Source organism: Grammomys surdaster, unplaced genomic scaffold, assembly GCF_004785775.1.
Source record: "Grammomys surdaster isolate TR1022 unplaced genomic scaffold, NIH_TR_1.0 187, whole genome shotgun sequence".
NCBI classification, from domain to species: domain Eukaryota; kingdom Metazoa; phylum Chordata; class Mammalia; order Rodentia; family Muridae; genus Grammomys; species Grammomys surdaster.
In genome coordinates, this window is record NW_021604632.1 from 6,018,389 (window position 1) to 6,042,568 (window position 24,180).

General features: G+C 44.4%; 2 protein-coding genes across 2 annotated transcripts in view; one reads left to right on the forward strand and one right to left on the reverse strand.

The window, feature by feature from the left end:
- Positions 1-11,242: 11,242 nt before the first annotated feature.
- Positions 11,243-18,677, forward strand: Ist1 (IST1 factor associated with ESCRT-III). The gene is made up of 7 exons (XM_028768766.1): positions 11,243-11,330; positions 12,047-12,227; positions 12,629-12,716; positions 16,208-16,291; positions 16,765-16,875; positions 17,831-18,031; positions 18,639-18,677. The coding sequence occupies exons 1-7, from the start codon at positions 11,243-11,245 to the stop codon at positions 18,675-18,677; spliced, it is 792 nt and encodes a 263-aa protein (XP_028624599.1).
- A 4,004-nt stretch (positions 18,678-22,681) lies between these two features.
- Positions 22,682-24,180, reverse strand: part of Pkd1l3 (polycystin 1 like 3, transient receptor potential channel interacting) — a 56,839-nt gene continuing 55,340 nt past the window's right edge. Inside the window, exon 35 of the mRNA XM_028768487.1 lies at positions 22,682-22,838. Coding sequence (XP_028624320.1) covers positions 22,712-22,838 — 127 coding nt within the window. The 3' untranslated portion in view covers positions 22,682-22,711. The remainder of the gene's footprint in view (positions 22,839-24,180) is intronic.

The window sequence follows — 24,180 nt, forward strand, 5'->3', positions numbered from 1 at the left end:
GGGTTTCTGAGTTCGAGGCCAGCCTGGTCTACAGAGTGAGTTCCAGGACAACCAGGGCTATACAGAGAAACTCTGTCTCAAAAATAAACAAACAATAGGCTTTGTGGAAAGGTAAGGTCACCACCCCCTGTCCCTGCCACCATCCTTTCCCAACACTTTAACAATGTACAAAGCCAATCCTAGCTAGAGGGGATCTTCAAAAACAGGTCTGACAGGCCTGCTAGTGAGAAAGTCACTTTTTTTTTTTTTGAGTTCACACTGTGTTAAGATTTTAGTTACAGCCACCAATTATAAGGACTTACACAAAACAGAATGCATGGCTAACAAAAGAAACCTTATATGTTAATTTTTGCCCTACAACAAAAAGATTTTCAAATGAAAGAGTAAGTCCCTTTACTTTTGATTGTATTTAGCTTCTGAGTGAAACTGGTCTGTTGAGCCAGAGCTGGGCACAGCTCCCCACCCCATCTCCAGATAGTGCCTGAACACCTTGGCTGGTTGTAGTACAATTCATAACTGAGATATTATAGAGTCTCTAATGTTAGACCGCTGGCTTTTGCTAAGACCCAAGGTAAAGGCAATGATCACTGAGTCCAAAGGACTCTTAAATAGGAAGTTACTTTTGAAATGAATCCAGACTCTAGGCTGGAGCTTAATGACATCTTTAGTAGCTGGCTGGCTTCAAACTTGCTATGCAGGGAGGATGGCCTCAAGCTGTCGGTCCCCATTCATCATGCTCACAGTCATCTTTAAGGCCGGGTCTTACGCTGCAGCACAGTAACATGGAACTCCCGGCAATCTCTCGCCTCAGCTGCTTCAGTGTTGAGATTACAGGTATAAAAAATGTCGATATGCTTCTAGGGTTTGGTCAAGGTTACTATACTGTCAACAACCCTAAAAGTTATCCTGTTATACTGTGCTGCCATGGGCATGGGGAGACAGAAATTGACATGCTTTGGTGTTAGCTGTATAGACTGATATTTCTGTGAAAGACGATTAGGCAATATTTATTAGAATAAAATCGTGCCTACCCTTTTTCCCAGTTCTTTTGTTTCTGGGAATGTACCCAGTAGGTATAGTTCACGCTGGTAAATGTCTGCTTGCTTGCTTTGTTCATAATCAATATATTGGAAATACCCTGAATGCTCATCAATAGAACTTAAATAATTAGGGTCCAAGCCAGGTGTGGTGGTGCATGCCTGCAGGGCCGACACACACACACACACACACACACACACACACACACATGCGCATGCACGCACACACACGAAAGAAAGAAAGAAAGAAAGAAAGAAAGAAAGAAAGAAAGAAAGGAAAATAGGGAGTTAGAGGATAGCTTGGGCTACATAGCAAAACCCAGTCTCAGAGAAATATTATGGTTCACATATAATAGTATATACTCATTTAAAATCATGAGAATTCAGAACCATTAAAAAAAAAAAAAACCGCCGGGCGGTGGTGGCGCACACCTTTAATCCCAGCACTTGGGAGGCAGAGGCAGGCAGATTTCTGAGTTTGAGGCCAGCCTGGTCTACAGAGTGAGTTCCAGGACAGCCAGGACTACACAGAGAAACTCTGTCTAAAAAAAAAAAAAAAAAAACACCCGGGTCTTCTTTAGCCCAGGCTAGCTTTGAATTCCCTATGTAGTTAAAGGCAGCAACAAACTACAGCTCTTCTTGCCTCTACCTTCCAAGCACTGAGATGACAGGACTGCAGCATCATTCCTGGTGGGCTCTTTTTCCTTTTTCCTTTTAAGTTTTATAAATGTATTATCTTAAAAGTTATCAAATAAGTTTTGGCTATCCCGGAGCTCTCTGGGTAGACCAGGCCGGCCTTGAATTGACAGAGATCCTCCTGCCTTTGCCTCCCCAGTGCTGGGATTAAAAGGATGTGCCACCAAGCCCAGCAAATGTATTCCTACTTTTTGGTTAATGACTCTGAACATTTTTTTTTTTTAAATTATGTGACTGTGTCTCTGTAGGTACACAAGAAGGCCAGAAGAGGGTGTGAGATCCCCTGGGATTGGAATTAGGTGGCTGTGAGCCACCTGTCACAGGTGCTGGAAACCAAACCCTTGTCCTCTGGAAGGGCAGTGTTCAATCTTGGCCACCGTGCCATTTCTTAAGCCCTGACTTTAGTATCTGAAAACACACTAAAGCTAGTAAGGCCACTCCGGTACTCATCACCTCCGGTTAAACAACTGAGGCTTTTTGGCCGCCATCTTACCTTTATATACATAGGCATTTCTTGCATGAAAAGATTTCATACAAAGTAACAAAATAATATCTGATATCACCTAGTCCATTATCTAATGTCATTCATCTGAAAAAGAAAAGTCATTTATGAGTGGTTAGTTTGAAACTATCTAAACAACATCCACAAACATTTGCACTTTTGGTTGGGGTGTCTAGGCACTTTAAATCTGAACAATCTGCCCCTTAAATGCAGATTCTTTACTATCATTGGAGTCAAACAACAGCCATCTTCAGGAATTTAGCTGTGCTCACAGGCAAACATCATCTTAGTTGAAGGAGGGAGGGGCCCGGGGGGTGTTGAAACCCTCACCTGGGTATGCCTGCAATCTATACCACTCTAGTTGCATGTGGCCTGGGGAGGGGCTAGAGTGTAGGCTAAAGAGCGGTAGGGAAATGGCCTCCATGCATGCTGGAAAGCCTTCGTTTCTACTAGAGAAACGTTCCAGTGCAAACTTCTTTGAAGGAGAGTGATTACTCACATGCCTGTTAAGTGACTTGTCACCTATGGCCTGTAAATGAGCCCAATAAACTAATTTATGCTTCAGGGGAAATTTTCCTATCATTGTACTTTGTTGTTGGGACTGTGTGTGTGTGTGTGTGTGTGTGTGTGTGTATGTGTGTATAAAGTTTTAGCAACAAATGCCATGATCTTATGCAGAACTACAATTTATACATGCAAATATTTTGCTGGGGGAACGATCCGAACATTTTTAAGGGAACTAAATACTGTGTATTCTGAGGTCCTGGAATCCTGGCGCTTTGAAATGCCATGCATGGTTACAAGCCGGTTATTTTCAATTCATATAATCCTCTCAAGGTAACCCGCAGTCCTCGTTTTACGACTGACCCAAGACAAGCCACAATATTGGTCTTGATAGCTGTGGCCTCTATAGCAGGGCCAAGAGGAAGAGTACTGGAAGGCTCTTTCACGCCTTGAATACAGATACAAATAAGGTGAGAGTGGAGGCTATGCGGAGAGAACATTAGTGAAGGAGCGGGCGGACATCAGACTCAGCGTGGGAGAGGAAGGGAGGACCAGTGTCGGTAGACAGAAGCCGAGAGGTGGTGGGGGAAAGCTCCACAGCGCTGAATCCGGCCCAACCTCCCCACGACGGAGCCCCAGGACCGACCGACCGTTGAGCTAGGCTGGGGAGCCAGCCTCCGCTTGGAGCCGCGGGCGTTTGCGAGGCAGTCTGCATCCGGTTTTTCCAGGGGCTGGAAGAATTTGGAACAAGGGTACTGGGCACGGACTCCAGGAGAAACCTTCACCCGCCTCGCCTCGCCTCGCCCCGGCAAATTGCAAGGCGCGCCCCTAGCAAGTGACTCAACCCACTGCGTGACGTTAGGTGTCGCAAGGTAGGTCCCGCGCCTCCGCCGTGGGAAATAGTCCCCAGCTCCGCCCTGTGTTGTGCGGAACAGCCAGTCCCTGAAAGATAGGGCGTGGCCAACGCGGCCCCTTTGGATTCCTCCGCTCGAGTCCGCTGTGGTGAGGTCGAGGGACTCGCCATTTTGGATGCTGAGCGGCTAATCGGAAGTCTGCTGCCTCCGTTTTCGCGTCTGGATCCCTCCAGGTGAGCGTGCCTTCTTTACACATAGACATCTTTGTCTCTCTCTTCCTCACACGCCCTGCTTTTACGGGACTCCAGCCGGCGTTAGGACCGTGATGTCAAGCCATCCGCGCCGTGTCAGCGCGGAAGAAAGGGGGAAGCCCTGTCAGTCCGGGTCAGGCTTGAGGTCGGGCTCGGGCGGTGGGAGGAGGTGGGACCGCCGACGCGGGTGCTGGCGTCGCTGTTCCCCCGGCATGACCTGAGCTCTGAGGAGACACACCTCTTTGCTGTGTCGTCGGGTCGGGACCCTCAGGAAGGCTTTGTCCCCACTGCTGCGGTCCCTGCGGGGTGAGTCAGACCAGGAGAGCCCGAGTTAGCGCTCCTCTTCCGGGTCCTGGGGTCAGGCGTGGCATTCAGTACCTTGAACTTGAGCTAGGATGCGGACCGGACCAGGGTTGTAGACTGATCTCAGAGGGAGGCTCCGGGGGCTTTCTGTGTTCAGCCTGATGATGAATGGCTCTCGGAGGAGATTGTCATTTCTTTTGTTATGCCTTCCTGGTGTTTGGTTCTATTTTTTTGTTTGTTTGTATTTTAGTATTATGAGAACAAAACAGTATAGTTCCTCCATCAAACAATCTAACTTACGTTTAATTGTTTCAGTCATAGTTTTCCTTATGCGTGTCTTTTTTCCAGTTTTAATAAAACGTTAGTCGATACATTTATTAACATCTCACACCCTTGAAGGTTTTTGACCTTGGTGGGAAACTTGACAGTATCCTTGTGTTTATTAAGTCATGCGGCTTCTTAACATTTTCACTTGATAGAAACACTGTTTTCTTCCCCAGATTACTTTTTGTAGCCCTTTTCTTCTTGTGCCTTTGGTTTCTAATAAGACCCGAGCCTCTAAAAACATAGCCACATCTATCACGTCAAGAGCAATATCATACATACACACATGCACACACAAAATAACACTTTAAAGATGTTTATTTTAAATTATTTACTGTTATTTTATGTGCACTGGTGTTTTGCCTGCATGCATGTCTGTGTGAGGGTGTCAGATCTTAGAGTTACAGGCTGTTGTGAGCTGCCATGAGGATGCTGGGAATTGAATTAGGGTCCTCTGGAATTGCAGTCCGTGCTCTTAGCCCCTGAGCCACCACCTCTCCAGCTCCTAAAGATTTTTATTTTTGTTCATGTGTTGTCTGTGTAGGTGTAAGCCACATGGGGATGGGAGTCCTCAAGAGGCCAGAAAAGTCCATCACAGATCCCTTAGAGCTAGAGTTATAGGTAAGACACCAGAAGTGGGTGCTGGGAACCAAAACTGGGGTGTAGAAAAGCAATAAGCACACTTCACCTTCACCCCTTAGCCACCTCTACTTTAAAACACACTGGGAAACTAGAAAGTGACCAAATAGCCTAGAGGTAGCAGAGTAGTAGGAACAGTGAGAAAATGACCAAACGGAAAGTAAGCAGACGTCAGGCCGAGCATGCCTTTAATCCCAGCACTCGGGAGGCAGAGGCAGGCGGATTTCTGAGTTTGAGGCCAGCCTGGTCTACAGAGTGAGTTCCAGGACAGCCAGGGCTACACAGAGAAACTCTGTCTCGAAAAACCAAAAAAAAAAAAAAGTAAGCAGACGTCCAAATATACAGTGAGTCTCTAACTAAATGTGAATGGAAAAACACCATTAAAAGACAGATGATTAGCCAGACCTGGTGGCAAAGGAATTTAATACCAGCAGTTAGGAAGCAGAGGCTGGAGGATCTGACTTTGAAGCCAGTCCAGTTTACATAGTAAGCTTCATACCAGCTTGGGCTGTATAATGAGACTCTTAAAAGCAGCAGCAGCAGCAGCAACGACAACAAAAGGGCTGGAAAGTTGGCTCAACCTTTAAGAGCATTGACGGCTCTTCCAGAGGTCCTGAGTTCAATTCCCAGCAACTACATGGTGGCTCACAACCATCTGTAATGGGATCCAGTGCCCTTTTCTGGTAAAGACAGCTACAGTGTACTCATATAAACAAAACAAACAACAAACCAACCAACCAAACAAAAAATGAACAACAGGTGATCCAGGACATTAAAGAGATGGCTTATCATGGCAGTTAAGAGCATTCACTGGCTGCTAGTCCACGTTACCCTGGGTTGTATTCTCTGGACCTGCATGGTGGCTCATAACTGTGTCATTCCTGGGGGTTCTGATGCCTTCTTTTTGTCCTATAAGGGCACCATGCATACAGATGATATGGATATACATGAGGGAAAATACATATACACATAAAAGAGGAAAACAGAGTACTGGTGCATATTGGTTCTTAGCATGAGACACAGGCAGGAGGCTCGTGAGCATAACCCAGCCTAGACTATACAATAAACCTGTCTCAAAAGTTTCCCAATGAACCAAAGAAAAAGTACCAACTAATTACTGTTACCTGGATGACCACTCCATTTATATATAGGTGAGTTCACCAAGAAAACAGAACCGTAACTCTGAATGCCTCTCATGAGAAAGGATTCAAAACACATGAAACAAAAATTGACATGTACCAAAAAAAAAATGACAATTTTATAGTTAGAAGCCTCAATATATTCCCCTTGGTAATTCATCAATCTAGCAGACAGAACATGAGCAAAACTAACAACTGTTGTAATGAGTGTGAAGAAAACAGTTGAGAGTGCCAACTTAAGGATTTTCAAACCTTATTTTATTTGTGTGTATGTGTGTGTGTGTGCACATGCGTTGGCAAGGGACACAGTACAAGTGTGGAACAATTGTGGGTACTCTTTCTACCATGTAGGTACTGAGGATCAACTCATATCAGGCTTGGTCACAAGAGCCTCTAAATACGTGGCCATCACAGGAGCCTTCCTCCTCTTCATTCAGTCCAGCGCCTAGCCTATAGGATGCTTACTTGCAGAGGACCTGGGTTCAATTCTCAACACCCACATGGTGACTCACAACTGTCCAATAACTCTAGTTCCAGGGGATCTAAAACGCTGTTTGAACTCTACAAGCACCAAGCACACTCATGATGCAGATATGCCTGGGACCCTAGACAAAGGGTCTAGGCAGAACACCATACACATAAAATAAAAATAAATATTGAAAGGAAAAAAAGAAAAGGAAACCTCATCAGTAATTTAAGGGTTCCACTTGAAATCGTTTACTTAGACTGCACTTTGTCTTGCAGTGTTTTGCAGTTTTACTTGAAACCACAACAGGTTATATATAACGGGGACTTGATCTTGATTGTAGCTTAAATTAAGTGGATCAGGGTCTACGTAAGGATCCTAGAGGAGGCTCAGGTCTTGTTAGAAACCAGAGGCCCAGGGAGAAAAGAGAAGGGCTACAAAAAGTAATCTGGGGAAGAAAATCGTGTTTCTATCAAATGAAAATGTCAAGAAGCCGCATGACTTAATAAACACAAGGATGCTGTGAAGTCCACTTAGCTCAGTGCTGGGACCACAGGCCTATGCTGGGTGTCTGGCTTTGTACATGCATGCTGGGATGAGAACGCCCTTGCTCATGGTTATACAGCAAGCACTGAGCCATCTCCAATTACGGTTTTGTTCGTTTTTATGAGATTTTTTTCATAATGTCTATATTGATCATTTGGGAATTTCACATCATGTACCCTGTCTTAGTTAAGAGTTTTACTGCTGTGAACAGACACCATGACCAAGACTACTCATATAAGGACAACATTCAATTGGGGCTGGTTTACAGGTTCAGGGAGTCTTAAAGCCCATGCCAACAGTGACACACCTACTCCAACAAGGCCACACCTCATAGCAGTACCACTCCATGGGCCAAGCATGTACAAATCATCACACACCCCATCACACTTCCCATCCTCCCATGACTGCTCCCACCCTTCTGACACCCCCCCCCCAAAAAAAGGGGGAAAAAAACACACAACGTTAGTTCAGTTGTGTTATCTGTATACTCATTGGAGCATAGTCAAATTCCCAGTAGCCTGCCCCTCAAAAAAAGGTCTGTTCCCCATCCATACATTCCCACCTTGACCCCTGCTCCCAGAAGCCCCCTCAGTTGTGGAGATATACTTTAGCATCCTTATCACAATTTTTTTTTTAGAAGGTTTATTTATATGAGTACACTGTAGCTGTCTTGTCTTTTTGTTTTGTTTTGTTTTGTTTTTCGAGACAGGGTTTCTCTGTGTAGCCCTGGCTGTCCTGGAACTCACTCTGTAGACCAGGCTGGCCTCGAACTCAGAAATCCACCTGCCTCTGCCTCCCAAGTGCTGGGAATGAAGGTGTGCGCCACCACTGCCCGGCCTTAATACAGGCTCTTAATTGAAAACCTGGAGCTCATGTGGTAAGCAAGGCTGGCTGGCTGGCTTCTCTGAGCCCAGAGATCTGCCTGTCTCTGCCTGCCCAGCTTTCTGTGTAGTTGCTGGGGATTGAACTCGGGTTGTTAGATCTGAGCAGCAAGTACTTTGCCAACTATGCAGTCTCTGCAGTACCCGCACTGTGCCCCCATTTTCTTCTTTTTAAAATAATATTTATTCTCTCATACATTATATCCTAACCTTGGTTTCTCCTCCCTCCACTCCTCCCAGTTCCTCCCCCACTTCCCCTCTTCCCTAGATCAATTCCTCTGTTTCCCTTTACAAAAAAAAAAAAAAAAGGCCTCCCAGGAATCTCCATTGAATATGGCCTAATGAGATACAGTGACTGACCATAAACCCTCATGTCATGGCTGGACATGGCAACCCAGTAGGAAAAAAGAGTCCTAAGTATAGGCAACAGAGTCAGAACCAACCCCTGTCATTGGAAGTCCCACAAAACACCAAGCTTTACAACCATAAGGTGTATGCAGAGGACCTAACTCAGACCCACACAGGGTCCATGTTTGCCATTTCCTTTTCTGTGAGTTCCTATGAGACCCGCTTGGTTTATTCTGTGGGCTATGTTCTTGTGGGTTCCTTGACCCCTCTGGCTTCTACAATCCTTCCTCACCCTCTTCTGTGGGCACACGTCCATTTTCCTGGGCCTTGTATGTGTGATCTGAGCTCTATTATAGTTTATAGTGCAATAAAGGACTCAGTGGTACATGATATGGATCATTTATCTGGGATTTGGTTTCAGATAAATTTAGCTTTTAGTTTAGTGTGTCTCCTTGTATTGCCCAAGCTGGAAATATTACAACTTAAGGAATCCTACCACCTCTTTCTTCAGGGTTTAGAGGTACAGATGCCATGTTTGGCTTGTGTTTTAAGTTTTATTCTCAGTTCTACCCACTGTTGCTGGCTGACTTGGTACAGGTTACTAGAAAGTAAAGTGTAATAGTTGTTAATGCTTGTCTTTCTTCCTACTTCCAATTCATCCCTGCTGTGAGTGCCTGAGACTATTGATACTGTTTGTATCTATCAACACATATTCTGGTAGAGTATTGGGAGTCTAACTCTCAGAAAGCTTCTTGTTTTCTGGAACCTGGGTTTTACACACACAACTCCTTGTGCTTTGGAGGTTTTTGGTTTGAGACAGCATCTTGACATGTGTCAACTTGTACTACCACATCAGACGCAGAGTCTTCCTTTTTAGATGCCTGGTTTGTTCTTTCAGATGCATCTTTCTTAGGGTTTGCCATCTTGAGGACCTTTTATTGTGATTGTCCTAAGAATTTGGGTTGTTTCTTTTTTTTTTTTTTTTTTTTTGGCTTTTTTGAGACAGGGTTTCTCTGTGTAGCCCTGGCTGTCCTGGAACTCACTCTGTAGACCAGGCTAGCCTCGAACTCTTGAACTCAGAAATCCACCTGCCTCTGCCTCCCAAGTGCTGGGATTAAAGGTGTGCGCCACCACCGCCCGGCGGGTTGTTTCTTTATTATAGGTTTCTCAGTCTTAGTTCTGTTGAGGTTTGGGGCAGATATTGGACCACTGTCTTGTTCATTCTTGTATGTTTAATGGGATCCTAGGCCTCTGCCCACTAGTTGCTGATAGCTTCCTCTCCAGTTATGACAATGCAGATGTCTCCAGTCACTCCCAATTGAGAGACTCTAGGATTATAGGTTTGTTTTTTCAAATACTATGATAGCTTTCTGGATTTTAATTATTTTTTTCCTTTAGTAGACTATAATTTCCTTATGTGAATCAGAGGCTGTACTTACTCTCCTAATTTCCAGTATCTAGCTAGGTTCTGACACATAATCAATAAATTCTTGTTGAATGGATGGATCGTATTTCAGCATAATGGGTCAGAGATACTTTCTGACTTTGGATAGAAGTTATCCAGTGTAGTATAAAGGTTCTGGAGGCCATTTCACAAAAGAAAGTATACTGTTATCTTCTGACAGTGCTTTTTACACAAGCAAATACTAGTCCTACTGTTTGTACTATTTGTTTTATTTTTCTTTTCCTTATTTACTTTGTCAGATTAGCTTCTGCTTGGATATTATATTACTTTAAAGTTTTGAGTCCAGAAATAAAATTGAGAGAAATAGAAATTATACTGTCATGAGACAGCATATGCACAGTATGTGCCCTGACACACTAATTGTAATGGCTGCTTGGTACAAGTTTTGGTAAATAGCACTCTGTTGTAGAACTTCATAAAGCAGGTTGGTACTTTCACGCCCTTGTATAGCACTTTGTGTCTGAGTAAATGCTAATGACATTTTTGAGGTACCAGACAACAACTTTTCTCAAAGACTCAGATTTAGTAGCAATATTTATTTATTTATTTATTATTTTTTTTGTTTTTTGTTTTTTCGAGACAGAGTTTCTCTATGTAGCCCTGGCTGTCCTGGAACTCACTCTGTAGACCAGGCTGGCTTCGAACTCAGAAATCCGCCTGCCTCTGCCTCTCAAGTGCTGGGATTAAAGGCGTGCGCCACTACTGCCTGGCTGAAAGATATTTTTTTTTTAATGGAATACTTCCTGCCTTGTTTTTGTTGTTTTGGTTTTTGAGACAGTCTGTCTCTGTAGCAATGGCTGTCGTGGAACTTATTATGTAGTCCAGACTGGCTTCAAACTCACAAGAGATCTGTCTGCCTCTGCTTCCTATGTGCTGGGACTAAGGTGTGCACCACCGGTGATGCCTGGCTACCTTATCTTTTTAATCACCCTGCTCCTGTGGCCAATGCCTATATACTGATTTTGTCTTTTAGTGCATTCTTTTAGATTTCATATCTACTTGTTCCTGTTCACTCAGTTCTTTGAACAGTGGTAAAATAATATGTAAACAAGATGTTTAGATCATGTCATTGTTTTAGAAAAACTCTAGGGGTTGAAGGGATAGCTCAGTGGGTAGAGATGTGCTTAGCATGTACACAGCCCTAGGTTCAATTCCCAACACCAAAAAGAAAAAAGGAAAGAGACCACTCTGGTCTAGGTTATTAATGCGCCTCTAAGTAGTGCTAGTTCCTGAACTAATTTGGACTCTTCATTGTGCTGATAGTTTTTCCAGGAGGAGCAGGACAACATGCTGGGCTCTGGTTTCAAAGCTGAGCGCTTACGAGTCAATTTGAGATTAGTTATAAATCGTCTTAAACTGTTGGAGAAGAAAAAAAGTGAGTACTGTTACTGTACCAACCTCACACCCCCACCCAACCTCCTTTCTTTTATGGGGTGCCAGCATCCCAAGATGGATCTTTCAGGCTAGTACTTTGGAGTCTTTCTCATAGCTGTGTAGTTAGGATACATGTCTGCCTCTTGTATATAGTTAAACTGAGATGCTCTGTTGCAGAGAACGGGACATAATGTTGACCCCTCTGTATTTGTATGCTCTGCATCCTTGGGTTTCCCATCCATGCATTCAGATGAATGCTGATCAGAAGTATTCAGAGGGAAAAAAAAATGCATCTGTACTGTGTACAGAATTCTCTCATCATTCCAAAAAGTACATTATAACAACCATTTATGTAGCATTTCTATAGTTCAGTATAAGTAATTTAAATGAGGTTAAAAGTATACAGGAGGCTAAGCATAGATCATGTGCACATTTTTTGCCATTTTCTATGTCTTAGGCACTCAAACCTCTTTGTTGTGGTATACATAGGCATCCTGGAGCCATGGCTCCTGAGTCAGAAATGTCAGCCAGTGTCCTAGTCCTATCTGTACAGGATGGGAGATTCTAGAGCAGTAATAAAGAGAGTAGATGTGCTAAGGGGGTATGAGCTAGGATACTGTAGATTCCAGCACCATCTTCTCAGTGTCCTCTGGTGGGTGGAGGTCTGCCCCCTGGCCAGGTTCCTGCTGTGTGACTGGAGTGGGGTTTGTGTCCCAGCGGAACTGGCCCAGAAAGCAAGGAAGGAGATTGCTGACTATCTGGCTGCTGGGAAGGATGAGCGAGCACGCATCCGTGTGGAGCACATAATCCGGGAAGACTACCTTGTGGAGGCCATGGAGATCCTGGAGCTGTACTGTGACCTGCTGCTGGCTCGGTTTGGCCTTATCCAGTCTATGAAGTAAGATATCTTGCCTCAGAGGCTAAACATATCTGCAATTTGAGGATGGAGTAGTATTTTCTTAGTCTACGTGGATCTGCAGCAGGCTAACACTGAGAGGTTCTTTCACATACCCAAGGATCTGTTGCCTGATAGTGAAAAGAAAGCAGACTCTGAAGTCCAGTGTCCCAGGTTTGAGTCTCACTTGGGTCAGCTTCTCTGAGGTTAGTGCACTTGGGCGTGTCACTTACTTTTAGTTTCTCCAAAAGCAAAATAGGGAAGTGAAATCACTAGAATGCCAGTTTCCAGAAGCCAGTGCAATTGTGAAGTAACTGTGGATGTCATCTGGTATGTGACATAACGACGATGGCTTTCGTTGGTTTGTTTTAAAGGATGTTAAATTGCGTATTTTTTTTCATTAGGGAGCTAGACTCTGGTCTAGCTGAATCTGTGTCTACACTGATCTGGGCTGCTCCTCGGCTGCAGTCAGAAGTGGCCGAGTTGAAAATAGTGAGTATAAGCAATTTCCATAATGTCTGTAAGTTTTTGGTTTTGTTGTAGACAAAGTCTCATTGTGTCTCTGGCCTGTCTTGCTGGCCTCACACTTATATCTAAACCTAGAACGCACAGAAATCTACTCTTCTCTGCCTCTGAGTGCTGGAATTAAAGGAAATGCCACCATGCCCAGCCTGTGTAGTTCTTTTGTATCATTAGTAAAGTCTGTTTATTTAGCTGGGTAACTTGTACATAGCATCTGGCTTTGAAACAGGCTTTGTTAATCAGTTACTACTTTTCAGATGTTCATAGCATAGAAATTGTTTTGAGAATTTGAACAACTTTCTAAAGGGCTACATTTATGTAAAGGTTGTTGTCTGTCTTAGTCAGAGTTTCTATTGCTGCACAAAATGTTATGACCAAGAAGCAAGTTGGGGAGGAAAGAATTTATTCAGCTTACACTTCTACATTGCTGTTCACCACCAAAGGAAGTCAAGACAGGAACTCACACAGGGCAGGAACCTGGAGGCAGGAGCTGATGCAGAGGCCGTGGAGGGATGCTGCTTACTGGATTGCTTTCCCTAGCTTGCTCAGCTTGTGTTTTTATAGAACCCAGGACTACCAGCCATGGGATGGCACCACTCACAGTGCCCCCACACCCCTTGAGGAAACTAAGAAAATGCCTTACAGCTGTGTCTCATGGAGGCATTTCCTGAACTGAGGCTCCTTCCTTTCTGATGACTCTAGCTTGTGTCAAGTTGACACACAAAACCAGCCAGTATAGTACCTTTAATTAGTTTTTAGTTGGGTGCAGTAGTCTATGCATATAGTCCCTGTACTTTGGAGGCTGAGGCAAGAGACAGGAGTGCGGGGAGGGACAGAGAGAACAACATATATTAGACACATTCATTTGCTTGATACGTATTTTGCTTTCTGTTATCTTGTTTTTGTGGTGCTGGGAGTCAAACCTAGGCCCTCACACAGCTATGTCCGTACTCACACACACTGAGCAGGTCTCTATTACTGAGCTGCGCCCATCTCCAGAACATTTTTATTGTTGTTGTTTTTAAGCTCTTTCTGTGTAAGCGTGTTTGCCAGTCTGCATGTATATCTGTGCATCATGTCCATGCTTGGTTTCTGCAGAAGCTACAAGAGTTCAGGTTCCCTAGAACTGGAGTTATAGGCAGTTCTGAGCCGCCATAGCAACTTTTTTTCTTTTTGAGAGGGAGTCTTAGGGTTTCTGTTGCCATGAAGAGACAACATGATCATGGCAACTCTTATAACGGAAAACATTTAATTTGGGGCTGGCTTACAGTTTCAGAGGTTTAGTTCATTATTATCATGGTGGGAAATGTGGCAGTATACAGGCAGACCTGATGCTGGAGAAGTTGCTGAGATTTCTACATCTTGGTCCACAGTCAGCAGAAGGAGACTGTGTGCCACACTGGGTTTAGCTTGAGCATGTGAGATATCAGATCCCTCCCTCAGTGACATACTTCCTTCAGCCAGGCCACACCCTGCATATCTAATAGTGCACTCCTTATGAGCCTGTGAGGACCGCTTACATCCAACTACCACACAGGGTCTCATAACCCAGAGTGGTTTTGCATTTGTTATGTAGTTAAAAGTAACCTTGAACTCCTAAGTGGTGGCATGAATAGGCCTTACTATGGGCAGTTCACAGTTTACAGTTCTTACATAATTGTAAGCCATAAAATTAAAACATTTTGAGCTGTAGAAATGCTCAGCAGGTAAGAGCACTAACTGCTCTTCCAGAGGTCCTGAGTTCAGTTCCCAGCAACTACATGGTAGCTCACAACCATCTGTAATGAGATTTGATGCCTTCTTCTGGTGTGTCTGAAGATGTCTACAGTGTACTCAAATAATAAATAAATCTTTTTAAAAAATTAAGCCAGGCAGTGGTGGCTTGCACCTTTAATGCCAGCACTTGGGAGGCAGAGGCAGGTGGATTTCTGAGTTTGAGGCCAGCCTGGTCTACAGAGTGAGTTCCAGGACAGCCAGGGCTATACAGAGAAACCTTGTCTGGAAAAAACATTTTCAGGTAACAAATCCTATGTTAAGGCAACTCCTTGCTATAAAATCCTGAAGTAGCTTCCTGTGGTTCTCGTGTTGTATATCTCCATGATGTGTCCCATCTGGCTCCGATGTGGCTGGTCTCAGTTGTCACTAAATGCCTGAGGTTCTGCTCTAGACTCCCTGACTTCGTTTCGGCTTTGTGAACTGGCCATGTTTTAGCCCCAAGAAGCCTTTACATAGTTTCCTAGAACAATTTTCTTTCTAGATTGTTAACTTGTTTCTTACTATGAAGTTCTGGCTGGTCTTAAACTTGTGGGGGTCCTCCTGCCTCTGCCTCTCATTGGGGGTTATAGATATACAATACTGTCCCCAGCTCTTTGCTTAGTTTACTTCTAACCATCTTCCAAATGTTGATAAGACATTGCTTTCTTCAGAGGCAGCCTCAGCTCACTCTTCTGCTCAGGTCTGGTTTGCATGTCGTACCTTCCTTTAGTAGCATTTATCCTAGCTGCAGGTGGACCTTTATTAGCTTATCATTACTATTTTTTTTTTTTTTGGTTTTTCGAGACAGGGTTTCTCTGCATAGTCCTGGCTGTCCTGGAACTCACTCTGTAGACCAGGCTGGCCTCGAACTCAGAAATCCGCCTGTTTCTGCCTCCCAAGTGCTGGGATTAAAGGCGTGCGCCACCACCGCCCGGCTATCATTACTATTAATAGTATTATTTTGCACATAGATTATAAGACTCCTTAGTAATAGTGTCTTGTTTTTGTTGTTTGTTTTTCGAGACAGGGTTTCTCTGTATAGCTCTGGCTGTCCTGGAACTCACTGTGTAGACCAGGCCGGCCTCGAACTCAGAGAAATCTGCCTGTATCTGGCACCTACTGCTGGCATTAAAGGCGTGCATGGCCACCGCTTTACTGAATGGTGTCTTTTTTGTTCATCATCATATTACTGGTTTCGGAGAGTGGGGCCATGTAGCCCTGGCTAGCCTTGAACTGATGTCTTGCTTCTGCCCTCCTAGTTAATGGGATTATAGGTGTCTGCCACGTGGTCAGCTCATGGTGTACTTTCAGTATTTGTCATGCTTAGTGAGAATGTCTGGAGCTAGGTTGTTGCTTTCTGGGTAAATGAAAAATAATGTATACTTACCAAGGTTTTATAGACATCGTGTTTTGTTTTTGCTGGACATAGTGTACCATGCCTTTAATTCTAACACTCCAGAGGCAGAAGCAGGTGGATCTCTTGAGTTCAAGGCCAGCCTGGTCTACAGAGTGACTTCAAGGGCAGCTGGGACTACCCAGAGAAAACCATGTCTCAAGAAACAAGACAAACAAGTAAAACAGTAGATATTGTTTTTTTTTTTTTTTTAAAAAACATAGTATTAAAGATACGTTTAATGTTTATAGGAGAAATTGTGAAGCTGTTTATGGGAGTGGTTTCTTTTAACAGTCTTTCTTGTTCTTTGTAGGTTGCCGATCAGCTCTGTGCCAAATATAGCAAGGAATATGGCAAGTTGTGCAGGACCAACCAGATTGGGACTGTGAATGATAGGGTAATGAACCTCTGGGAAATAGGACCTAGTGGGGCAGGTAGTTTTATTACCAGCAGGCGTTTGAGTTGTACGGGTGCATGGTTGAGGTAGCTGAGGTTATATTTTCTAGTGAAGGGCAGAGGATACCTGTGTGGCCTGCAGTGCAGTCTGGCCCTTCCCCTCCCCGCCCCAACCTGATTGTTGAGCTTTTCTCTTTCATCTGCTGTGAGTTAGGAAGGCAGAGAAAAGTGGAAAGAAGGGTTGGAGGAATAGAATGGGGAAGGCATTGGTGCTGAGTACCTGTCTCCTAACTAGAGAGTGAGGACAGCATGCATCCTGTAATGTGCCTGGGAATTTGACTGGGAAAAAGTAGTTCATCTATTCTTATCTTCCTCAGTGTTACCAGGAAAATGAGAGAAGTTAAATTTTAAAAGAAGCAGGTGGGGACCAGGCTGGGTGTATGGATGCTTCTTAACATCAATCTCCTATCACAGCTGATGCACAAACTGAGTGTAGAAGCCCCACCCAAAATCCTAGTGGAGAGATACCTGATTGAAATTGCCAAGAATTACAATGTACCCTATGAACCTGACTCTGTTGTCATGGTAAGTTTATGCCTGAGCACAAAGGAAAAGGAGACTACACAGGACTTCTTGGGGAGCAGGGAGCTATTATTTATACTAGCTGATTTGGTGCACGTAAGCCTTTGGTACCTTCTTGTATAACAATAAATATGACTGCAAATCTCACAGGGCATTTAAAGCGTGAGATTGAGTAAATGAAGGCAGCTTGAGAAAGCAGTCTTGACAAAAATGTTAAAGTATGTTATTTCTGCCTTTCACTAAGCTGGAAGAAGTTGAGAATCCTCTTGTGCATAGCACTACTCCAGGATCTATATAGTTCATTTCTTGTTCAGGGAGTGGTTAGAAAGCTGAGTATAGATATACATGTAAAACAAGTTCTCTGTCTTGACTATAATAAGGATTCAACAGTTAAAGTTAGTAGGGTTTGGCAGAAGTTCTTACATTATTAACCAGCTTCCAGCACACAGCCACTCCCAGACAGCAGCATTTCCCCAGCTCTCAGGAGTGTTAGTGTGTCCATGTTCTTTAGAGCTGGCCCTCTGCTGGAGAAGGGGGTCTTTCCTGGGACATTTTCTTTCTGAATCTCCTAGGGTGAGGACTTTAAACTCTACACTCTGTCCCCTTCCTTCCCTTGGAGACCTTTGTCTCCTTTGCTTTCCTTTGTTTTCTCTTGCTTCCTGGGACTTGTCTGAGGCTGTGCTGCAGCACTGTGGTACAGTGTTCTCCTGCCTAGTGCCTTCCCTTTCCCTACAGCTCTTGATGGTGTGACCACTATTATGAAAGAAAAGCAGTATCAGGTTAGGAAAAAGCAGTTAATGGGCTATTAACCAGGGAGGTAGAAGCAAGAGGATCAGTTCAAGGCTAGCCTGGGCTATATGAGACCAAAGTAAACAATTTTTATGCTTATATGTATATCCCTGGACTTTTCGAGACCTGGCCATGGCCATGGTTAATAAATGCTTCTGCTTTTTCTTAGGCAGAAGCTCCTGTTGGGGTGGAGACAGATCTTATTGATGTTGGATTTACGGATGATGTAAAGAAAGGTGGTCCTGGAAGAGGAGGAGGGGGCGGGTTCACGGCCCCTGTTGGTGGACCCGATGGCATCGTGCCCATGCCTATGCCCATGCCCATGCCATCTCCAAATGCTCCCTTCGCATACCCACTGCCAAAGGGACCAGTAAGTATGTGTGCATAAACAAAGTGTGCCCGTGAGCTTAAGGAAGTGTTGCGGAAGAGACCAGATGGGCTTTGGACACATTGCGAAGTTGTAGGTTGCTAGGAATACAGAACAGTAACAACCCTTCTGTTAGCTGAGTAGTCAGGCAAGTGTATTGAGGAACAATATCAGATCCAGGAAAGTCCTTGGCTTTAGCTGCAAGAACTGAAGTAGAAAAATCTATAGCTAGTACTAGGAAAACCAGTCAGGGAAGGTTAACAGCTGGGAACCTATTGCAGTAATGTTAGTAGGGGTTTTTGTGGTTGTTTTTTGTTTTGTTTTTTCCTGAAAACAAGAGCATCCCTTTATTACCAGGCTGAAAAGCCATTGTTGCTAGGATGTTGGTTTTATAGTAGGTCATTGGTAGCAATCAAGTGATTCAGTTTTTTTCCCTTGATGCAGACATTAAAGTACTCGATGTGGTAATTGAAGAATAACCTTTGTAGATCTTTATGCTTGTAGTTTTTGTGACCACATGTGATCGATCCTCTTGAGCCTTCTTTTTCCTTTGAGGATCTTGAATGTATACATATGTACATAATGTGTTTTTACACATATTTCTTCCCAGGACATCTACAAGTTACAGATTGGGAGGCGGTGTTTCTGATACTGCTTTTCTCTTGCAGTCGGATTTCAGTGGATTGCCAGTGGGGACCTACCAGGCCTTTCCTAACATTCACCCACCTCAGATACCAGCAACTCCCCCATCCTATGAGTCTGTAAGTGCCTGAGCCTTTTGGTAAACGGCAGGAGAGTGAATCCCATGAAGAGAACAAAATAATGACAACAGGGAAGGCAAACTTTTGATCAACTTAGTATGGGTTTGGTCTTGGTTCTGGATTCTTTGTTGCTTTCATGCCGCCCTGGAGATGGGGAGTGCTGTTGGTGGCATTTGTGGTGGGCATGCTATGTCAGCACTTGAAGCCAGGCATCAGGAAGGAGCTGCACTTAGGAAGTTACATACTCACATGGTGGCACATGCCTGCAGTCTCAGCACTTTGAAGGATCAGGAGTTCAAGTCAGCCTGGACCACATGAGCCCATCTAAAACACTGAAGGGAAGTAGTGTACCTCTAGAGCACGTAACCTAGATACATTTGTCTTGTTAAACCAGCTGCTGTAATTTGATAGTATATTTATTAGCACCAGGCTTTTTGTTTGTCTTTAAGTTCACAACATTCATGGGAACAGATAGTAATGGGGTATCTGATGTAACCAAAAGTGTCCAGTTAGTTAATTTTGGCCTGTAGCATTTAGTTCACATTTTATTCTTGTAGTTAAAAGTTAAAATAGAGCAAACCTGTGGCAGTTTGGGAGCTGAAGTAGATCACCAGTCTAAGACCTTGTTTCAGAATGAAAAGTAAAACAAAAACCACGGAAGTAGTTCAGCGGTGGGGTGTGTGTCTGTTGTGCGGGAGGCCCTAGGCATAGCTCCCAGAGCTTGGGGGTATATGGAAATTTCCATAAATGGCTCATGTGGTAAAGATGCCTTGAACTGTGTCTCTGCTTCAGAATTCCTTGTTTTCTGCCAGTCTTGCGTATACATACATGACTCATGCACACATGCCTTTGGAGCTGTTTCCAGCTTATGATTTGCTTAGAAAACAAGTTGGTGTGGGATGTGCTATGTAAATTACTCACCTAGGAAGCTCTCCCTGATGCTAAGTTGCTTATCATTCTTCCCATTGGTTTCCATCTCTAGTTGATGTGTTTTCTACTGGAACTGAGTCTTTCTCAAGCTTTAGCATTCCATGTATCAAAACATGGCAACTGTTTGTGGAATGAGGTGGATCTTCAGTCCTTGAGGCCTTGGTTCTTGTAGCTTTCCTAGTTTGCTTTGCCTGGAATCTGAAAGGTGTCACAGTGTGGTAAGACTTTTCTTTCTTTGCCTAGTGAGTAGGTCAGAGGCTGGCATGGTGTCTTCTGTGGTTCAGAGAAGCACGGAGAGACTAGGAGGCAAGAGCAAGGTCTTGCTTTTGGTGAATAGCTTAGCTTTTGGAAAACAAGGAGCTGGTATTAGTGCTTTGTCTAGAGATGTCATTGTTTTTTCCTTCGGTAACAGTCTTTGTTTTGCAGGTTGATGACATTAATGGTGATAAAAATGTTTCTTCTGCACAGATTGTTGGTGAGTGTGTTTCAGGAAGCTTCATGGTGCTGCATCCTCTTGCAGTTTCTCTCTCCAGGGCCACGGTGTTCAACCCATGGGCCATATCCTCTTTTCAAATATGTATCTAACAAAGACTTGGGGCTTCTTGCTTTCCTCAGCCCCAATTTTTCAAGTTCTCTATTATTTTTCATTGTTTATATGTATGTGGGTTTATACACATGAGTGCAGGCCCCTATGGAGTCTGAAGGGATCCTCCTGGGGCTGCAGTGATGGGTGGTTTGTTTTCAAGACAGGGTTTCTCTGTAGCCTTGGCTATCCTGGAACTCACTCTGTAGATCAGATTGGCTTTGAACTCAGAGATCCACCTGCCTCCTAAGTGCTGGGATTAAAGGCCATGTGCCCCCCATGCCTAGCTTGACAGGTGGTTTTTACATGGGTAGGAGCTGAACTTGGGTTCTGGAAGATGTGATCTTAACGGCTGAGCCATCTCTTCAGCCTCCCCCTAACCCTCCCTTTGTGTGTGTCTGTATACACCATGTGCATGCAGTGCCCTTGGAGACCACAAGAGAGCACTGGATCCGCCCGCCAGAACTGGAGCTAGACTGTTGTAAATGTCCATGTGGGTCCTGGGGAGTAAACCCCCATGTCCTCTGGAAGAGCTTTTTAACCACTGAGCCACTACTCAAGGTCCTCCCCCGCATCAGTTTGGTTTTGAAGTGAGTTATTAAAGAAGGGTGTGTGAGGTTTCTATTGTGTGATAAACCAAAGAAATATAAGCAAAATAAACCCTTTGTCACAGTCCTTTGTCAAAGAAAGTCAGGGCAGGAATCTGGAGGCAGAGGCTAAAGCAGAAGCTAGGAATGAAGGATTACGCCGGGCAGTGGTGGCGCACGCCTTTAATCCCAGCACTTGGGAGGCAGAGACAGGCAGATTTCTGAGTTCGAGGCCAGCCTGAGTGAGTTCCAGGACAGCCAGGGCTACACAGAGAAACCCTATCTCAAAAAAAAAAGAATAAAAAAAAAAGGAATGAAGGATTACCTGCTTTAAACTCAGCTTTTTTTTTTTTTAAAAAACTGTATTGATTCTTTGAATTTCACATTATATATCCCAATCCCTCAGTCCCTATACCTACTCTTTACCCTTTCACCCCCCCCCATCTTGTTGTGGAAGCTGTAGTGTCACAGTGCCACAGTAAACCATTTTGTCCATACTTCTTTGCAATGAGTTGTTGGTCTGGTCCAGCCTCTGCTACTCTGTCAGTACTGGATCCTCACTGGGACTCTTCTTAGATATCCTGTTGTTGCCCTGTGTCATGGAGACCTTGTAAGTTTGGATCTGTAGAACTGGCCCCTTTACATGCTCCAGCAGGTCATAGATGGGGTAGATGTTTGGGTGGGCCAACTCAAAGCCCTGGGTGGTAGGTAGTGAGTTGGTGAGCTGGCCAGCTCTCCTGCACCTGCACCACACCGGTGCAATCTCTAGCACTGCCCTGACTAACCCAGTCCAGTTGGTAAGGGGCAAAGCCAGCTCTCCCACTTTCAGGCCATTGGGGCTAGCTCACCTGTGCCCATGCCAGCAGGGCCAGCTCTATTTTCAGCCTGATTTCTTATACCACTCAGGACCACTAAGCTAGGGGAGGCACTGCCTCCAGTGAGCTGAGCCTCTGATGTTAAACTGGTGGGGGCATTTTCTCAATTGAGATTCCCTTTTCCTAAATGATTCTACTTTGCATTCAGTTGACATAAAACTAGCCAGAACAGAGGACAAAATAGGCACAAACACTAAGGGTGAATGTTCATAAAGCAGGCATGTTTTTGTAGTTTACTCAGTAAATTCTAGGACTGGAGAGATGGCTGTTTTTCCAGAGGACCCAGGTTCAGTTCCCAGCACTCATGTGGCAGCTCACAACTGTCTGTGACAGCTCTGGGAGACTCAACACCCTCACATAAACATACATGCAGGAAAAACACCAATGCACATAAAATAAAAATCAATTTTAAAAAAATGAAGTGCTGCTAGCATCCCAGAAAGCATATTGAAAATTAGAGCAGTTGGGTGTGGGGTGCACTGGGAGACTGAGGGTGTAAACTCAGTGGTGGAGTACTTGCCCAGCATGTGCACGTCCTTGGATTTGATCTCCAGCATTGAAAGAAAAGGAAGAAAAGCAAAGTGGAAGAACCATATAGAATAGACTATTCCTGTTACATCAGATAGTACCAGTCTCAACATGACCTTGGACTTCCCTATCCACTTGCTTCTACCTTCCTAATGCTGGCATTTACTGCCATGTGCAGTTGTATGCAGCGCTGCAGATCAAACGAAGCTTTGTGCATGCTAGCCAAATGCTCTAACTATATCCCGTCCTCTCCTGCATTTGGATTTTTTTTTTCCCCTCTGCCAAAAGGGATTGTGGGGTTTTGTCAAAGGATGGCTGAGTCATTCCTCTGCCACTTGTAACATTGTGCTCTTTGACCTGATTTAATTAGGACCCAAGCCAGAAGCTCCCGCAAAGCCCCCTTCCAGACCGGTGGATAATTACAACACCTTTGTACTGCCAGAGTTGCCATCAGTACCAGACACACTCCCGACTGCATCTGCTGGAGCCAGTACCTCAGCATCAGAAGACATAGACTTTGATGATCTTTCCCGGAGATTTGAGGAACTGAAAAAGAAAACATAGGTCTCTTAAACCAGGCAACATCCCCATTGTGGAAGTTGACACTGAACAGTTCTCCTTGTAACATTGAGTCTCCATGAAATTCCGTTTCCTCTGTTAACCATCACTGAGCACTCTTCCTTGGGGCTCTCCTGCTGCTCTACCAAATTGTGTTGCTTTCCAGTTCTCTAGTGATGCTGAGAGACTAACAGCTAGGGCCTCTGGCTGGAGCAATCGGCTCCTGTTAGCTGTCTTCCTGTCACATGGACCCTTGGTTCTTTCCCCGCCATTCCATTCCCAGGGAGTAAGAAGTATTGTGGGTAGAGTTGCCAAAGATGGCTGGACCTTGGAAGAGAGTTTCAACCTTGACTTGTAAATACTTCCCTCTGCATGGGGGTGATTGTAGACAGAATCAAGGCTACCATGTGTTTTCTCAAATGAGTTGCAAGATGGCTCAGGAAGCCACTGTCACGGTTCCTGGAGGCTGGGCCCTCTCATGACATGTACACTACTCCGTGCTGCAGGGCACTGTTCCACCTGGATCCAGTTGCAAAGTCTGTTTGGAAAAGTTCTCTTCGTTTTACTGGATTCTCAGGGAGCCCTCTGTGGCCTTTTCCTTTATTTTGAGTGCTGTTTCCTTTTTAGGAAAGAGCAGCACTGTGGAAATTTGCTTTTCCCCATAGCACATTAGAAAGGAAGTGCAGGTCGTTATCTAAGCTCAGCGTGGGCTTCCAGTTGCCTTAATAGAAGTACTCAAGTCTCTTGGGTAGAGAGCTGGAAGCCTACAGGAGAGGAGGGATACATGTTTTCATTTGAAAACTTTTATGATTAAGGGAATCTTTACAAACTGGTATCTTAAGTTTTAGTGCCATGTAGCTGTAGTTCACTGCTTTCCTGGGTGGATGAGACTTTATTATGGTAATTTATGTGCTGCTTTGCCCCTAGCCAAAGCTGTCCTTCCCCAAGAGGTTAGCTTTGGGATTGGAAGATGAGATTTTTGCTTACCTGTAATATTTCTGTACAGACCTGTTTCCAGCAACTTCAATGTCAATGTTTTTGATTTATTTGTATCTCATAGCTGTAGTTGCTAATAAAGATCCCATGTCCTGCTTTCTCTAGTGTTGGTAAAATGAGTGAATTTGGATTTTAGTGGAAAATAGTTACCCTGGTGACCCATGTTAGTATACAAGGCAGATCCAGTCTCACTTTCCTCTCACCACTGCAGGTGTCGGGCTGTTGGGGGGGGGGGCTCATTTCTATCCCTTGATTTGAGCGCAGATGGCATCTGTGAATTTGCTTGGCTGCTACTCTTTTAGTAAGCTGCAAGTGCGTTCACCCTTTGGGGCAT

Coding starts and splice junctions, on each gene's coding strand:
- Ist1 (XM_028768766.1), top strand. CDS start 11,243: ATGCTGGGCTCTGGTTTCAAAGCTGAGCGCTTACGAGTCAATTTGAGA. Junction 11,331..12,046: donor ACTGTTGGAGAAGAAAAAAA/GTGAGTACTGTT, acceptor TTTGTGTCCCAG/CGGAACTGGCCCAGAAAGCA. Junction 16,876..17,830: donor AACCTGACTCTGTTGTCATG/GTAAGTTTATGC, acceptor GCTTTTTCTTAG/GCAGAAGCTCCTGTTGGGGT.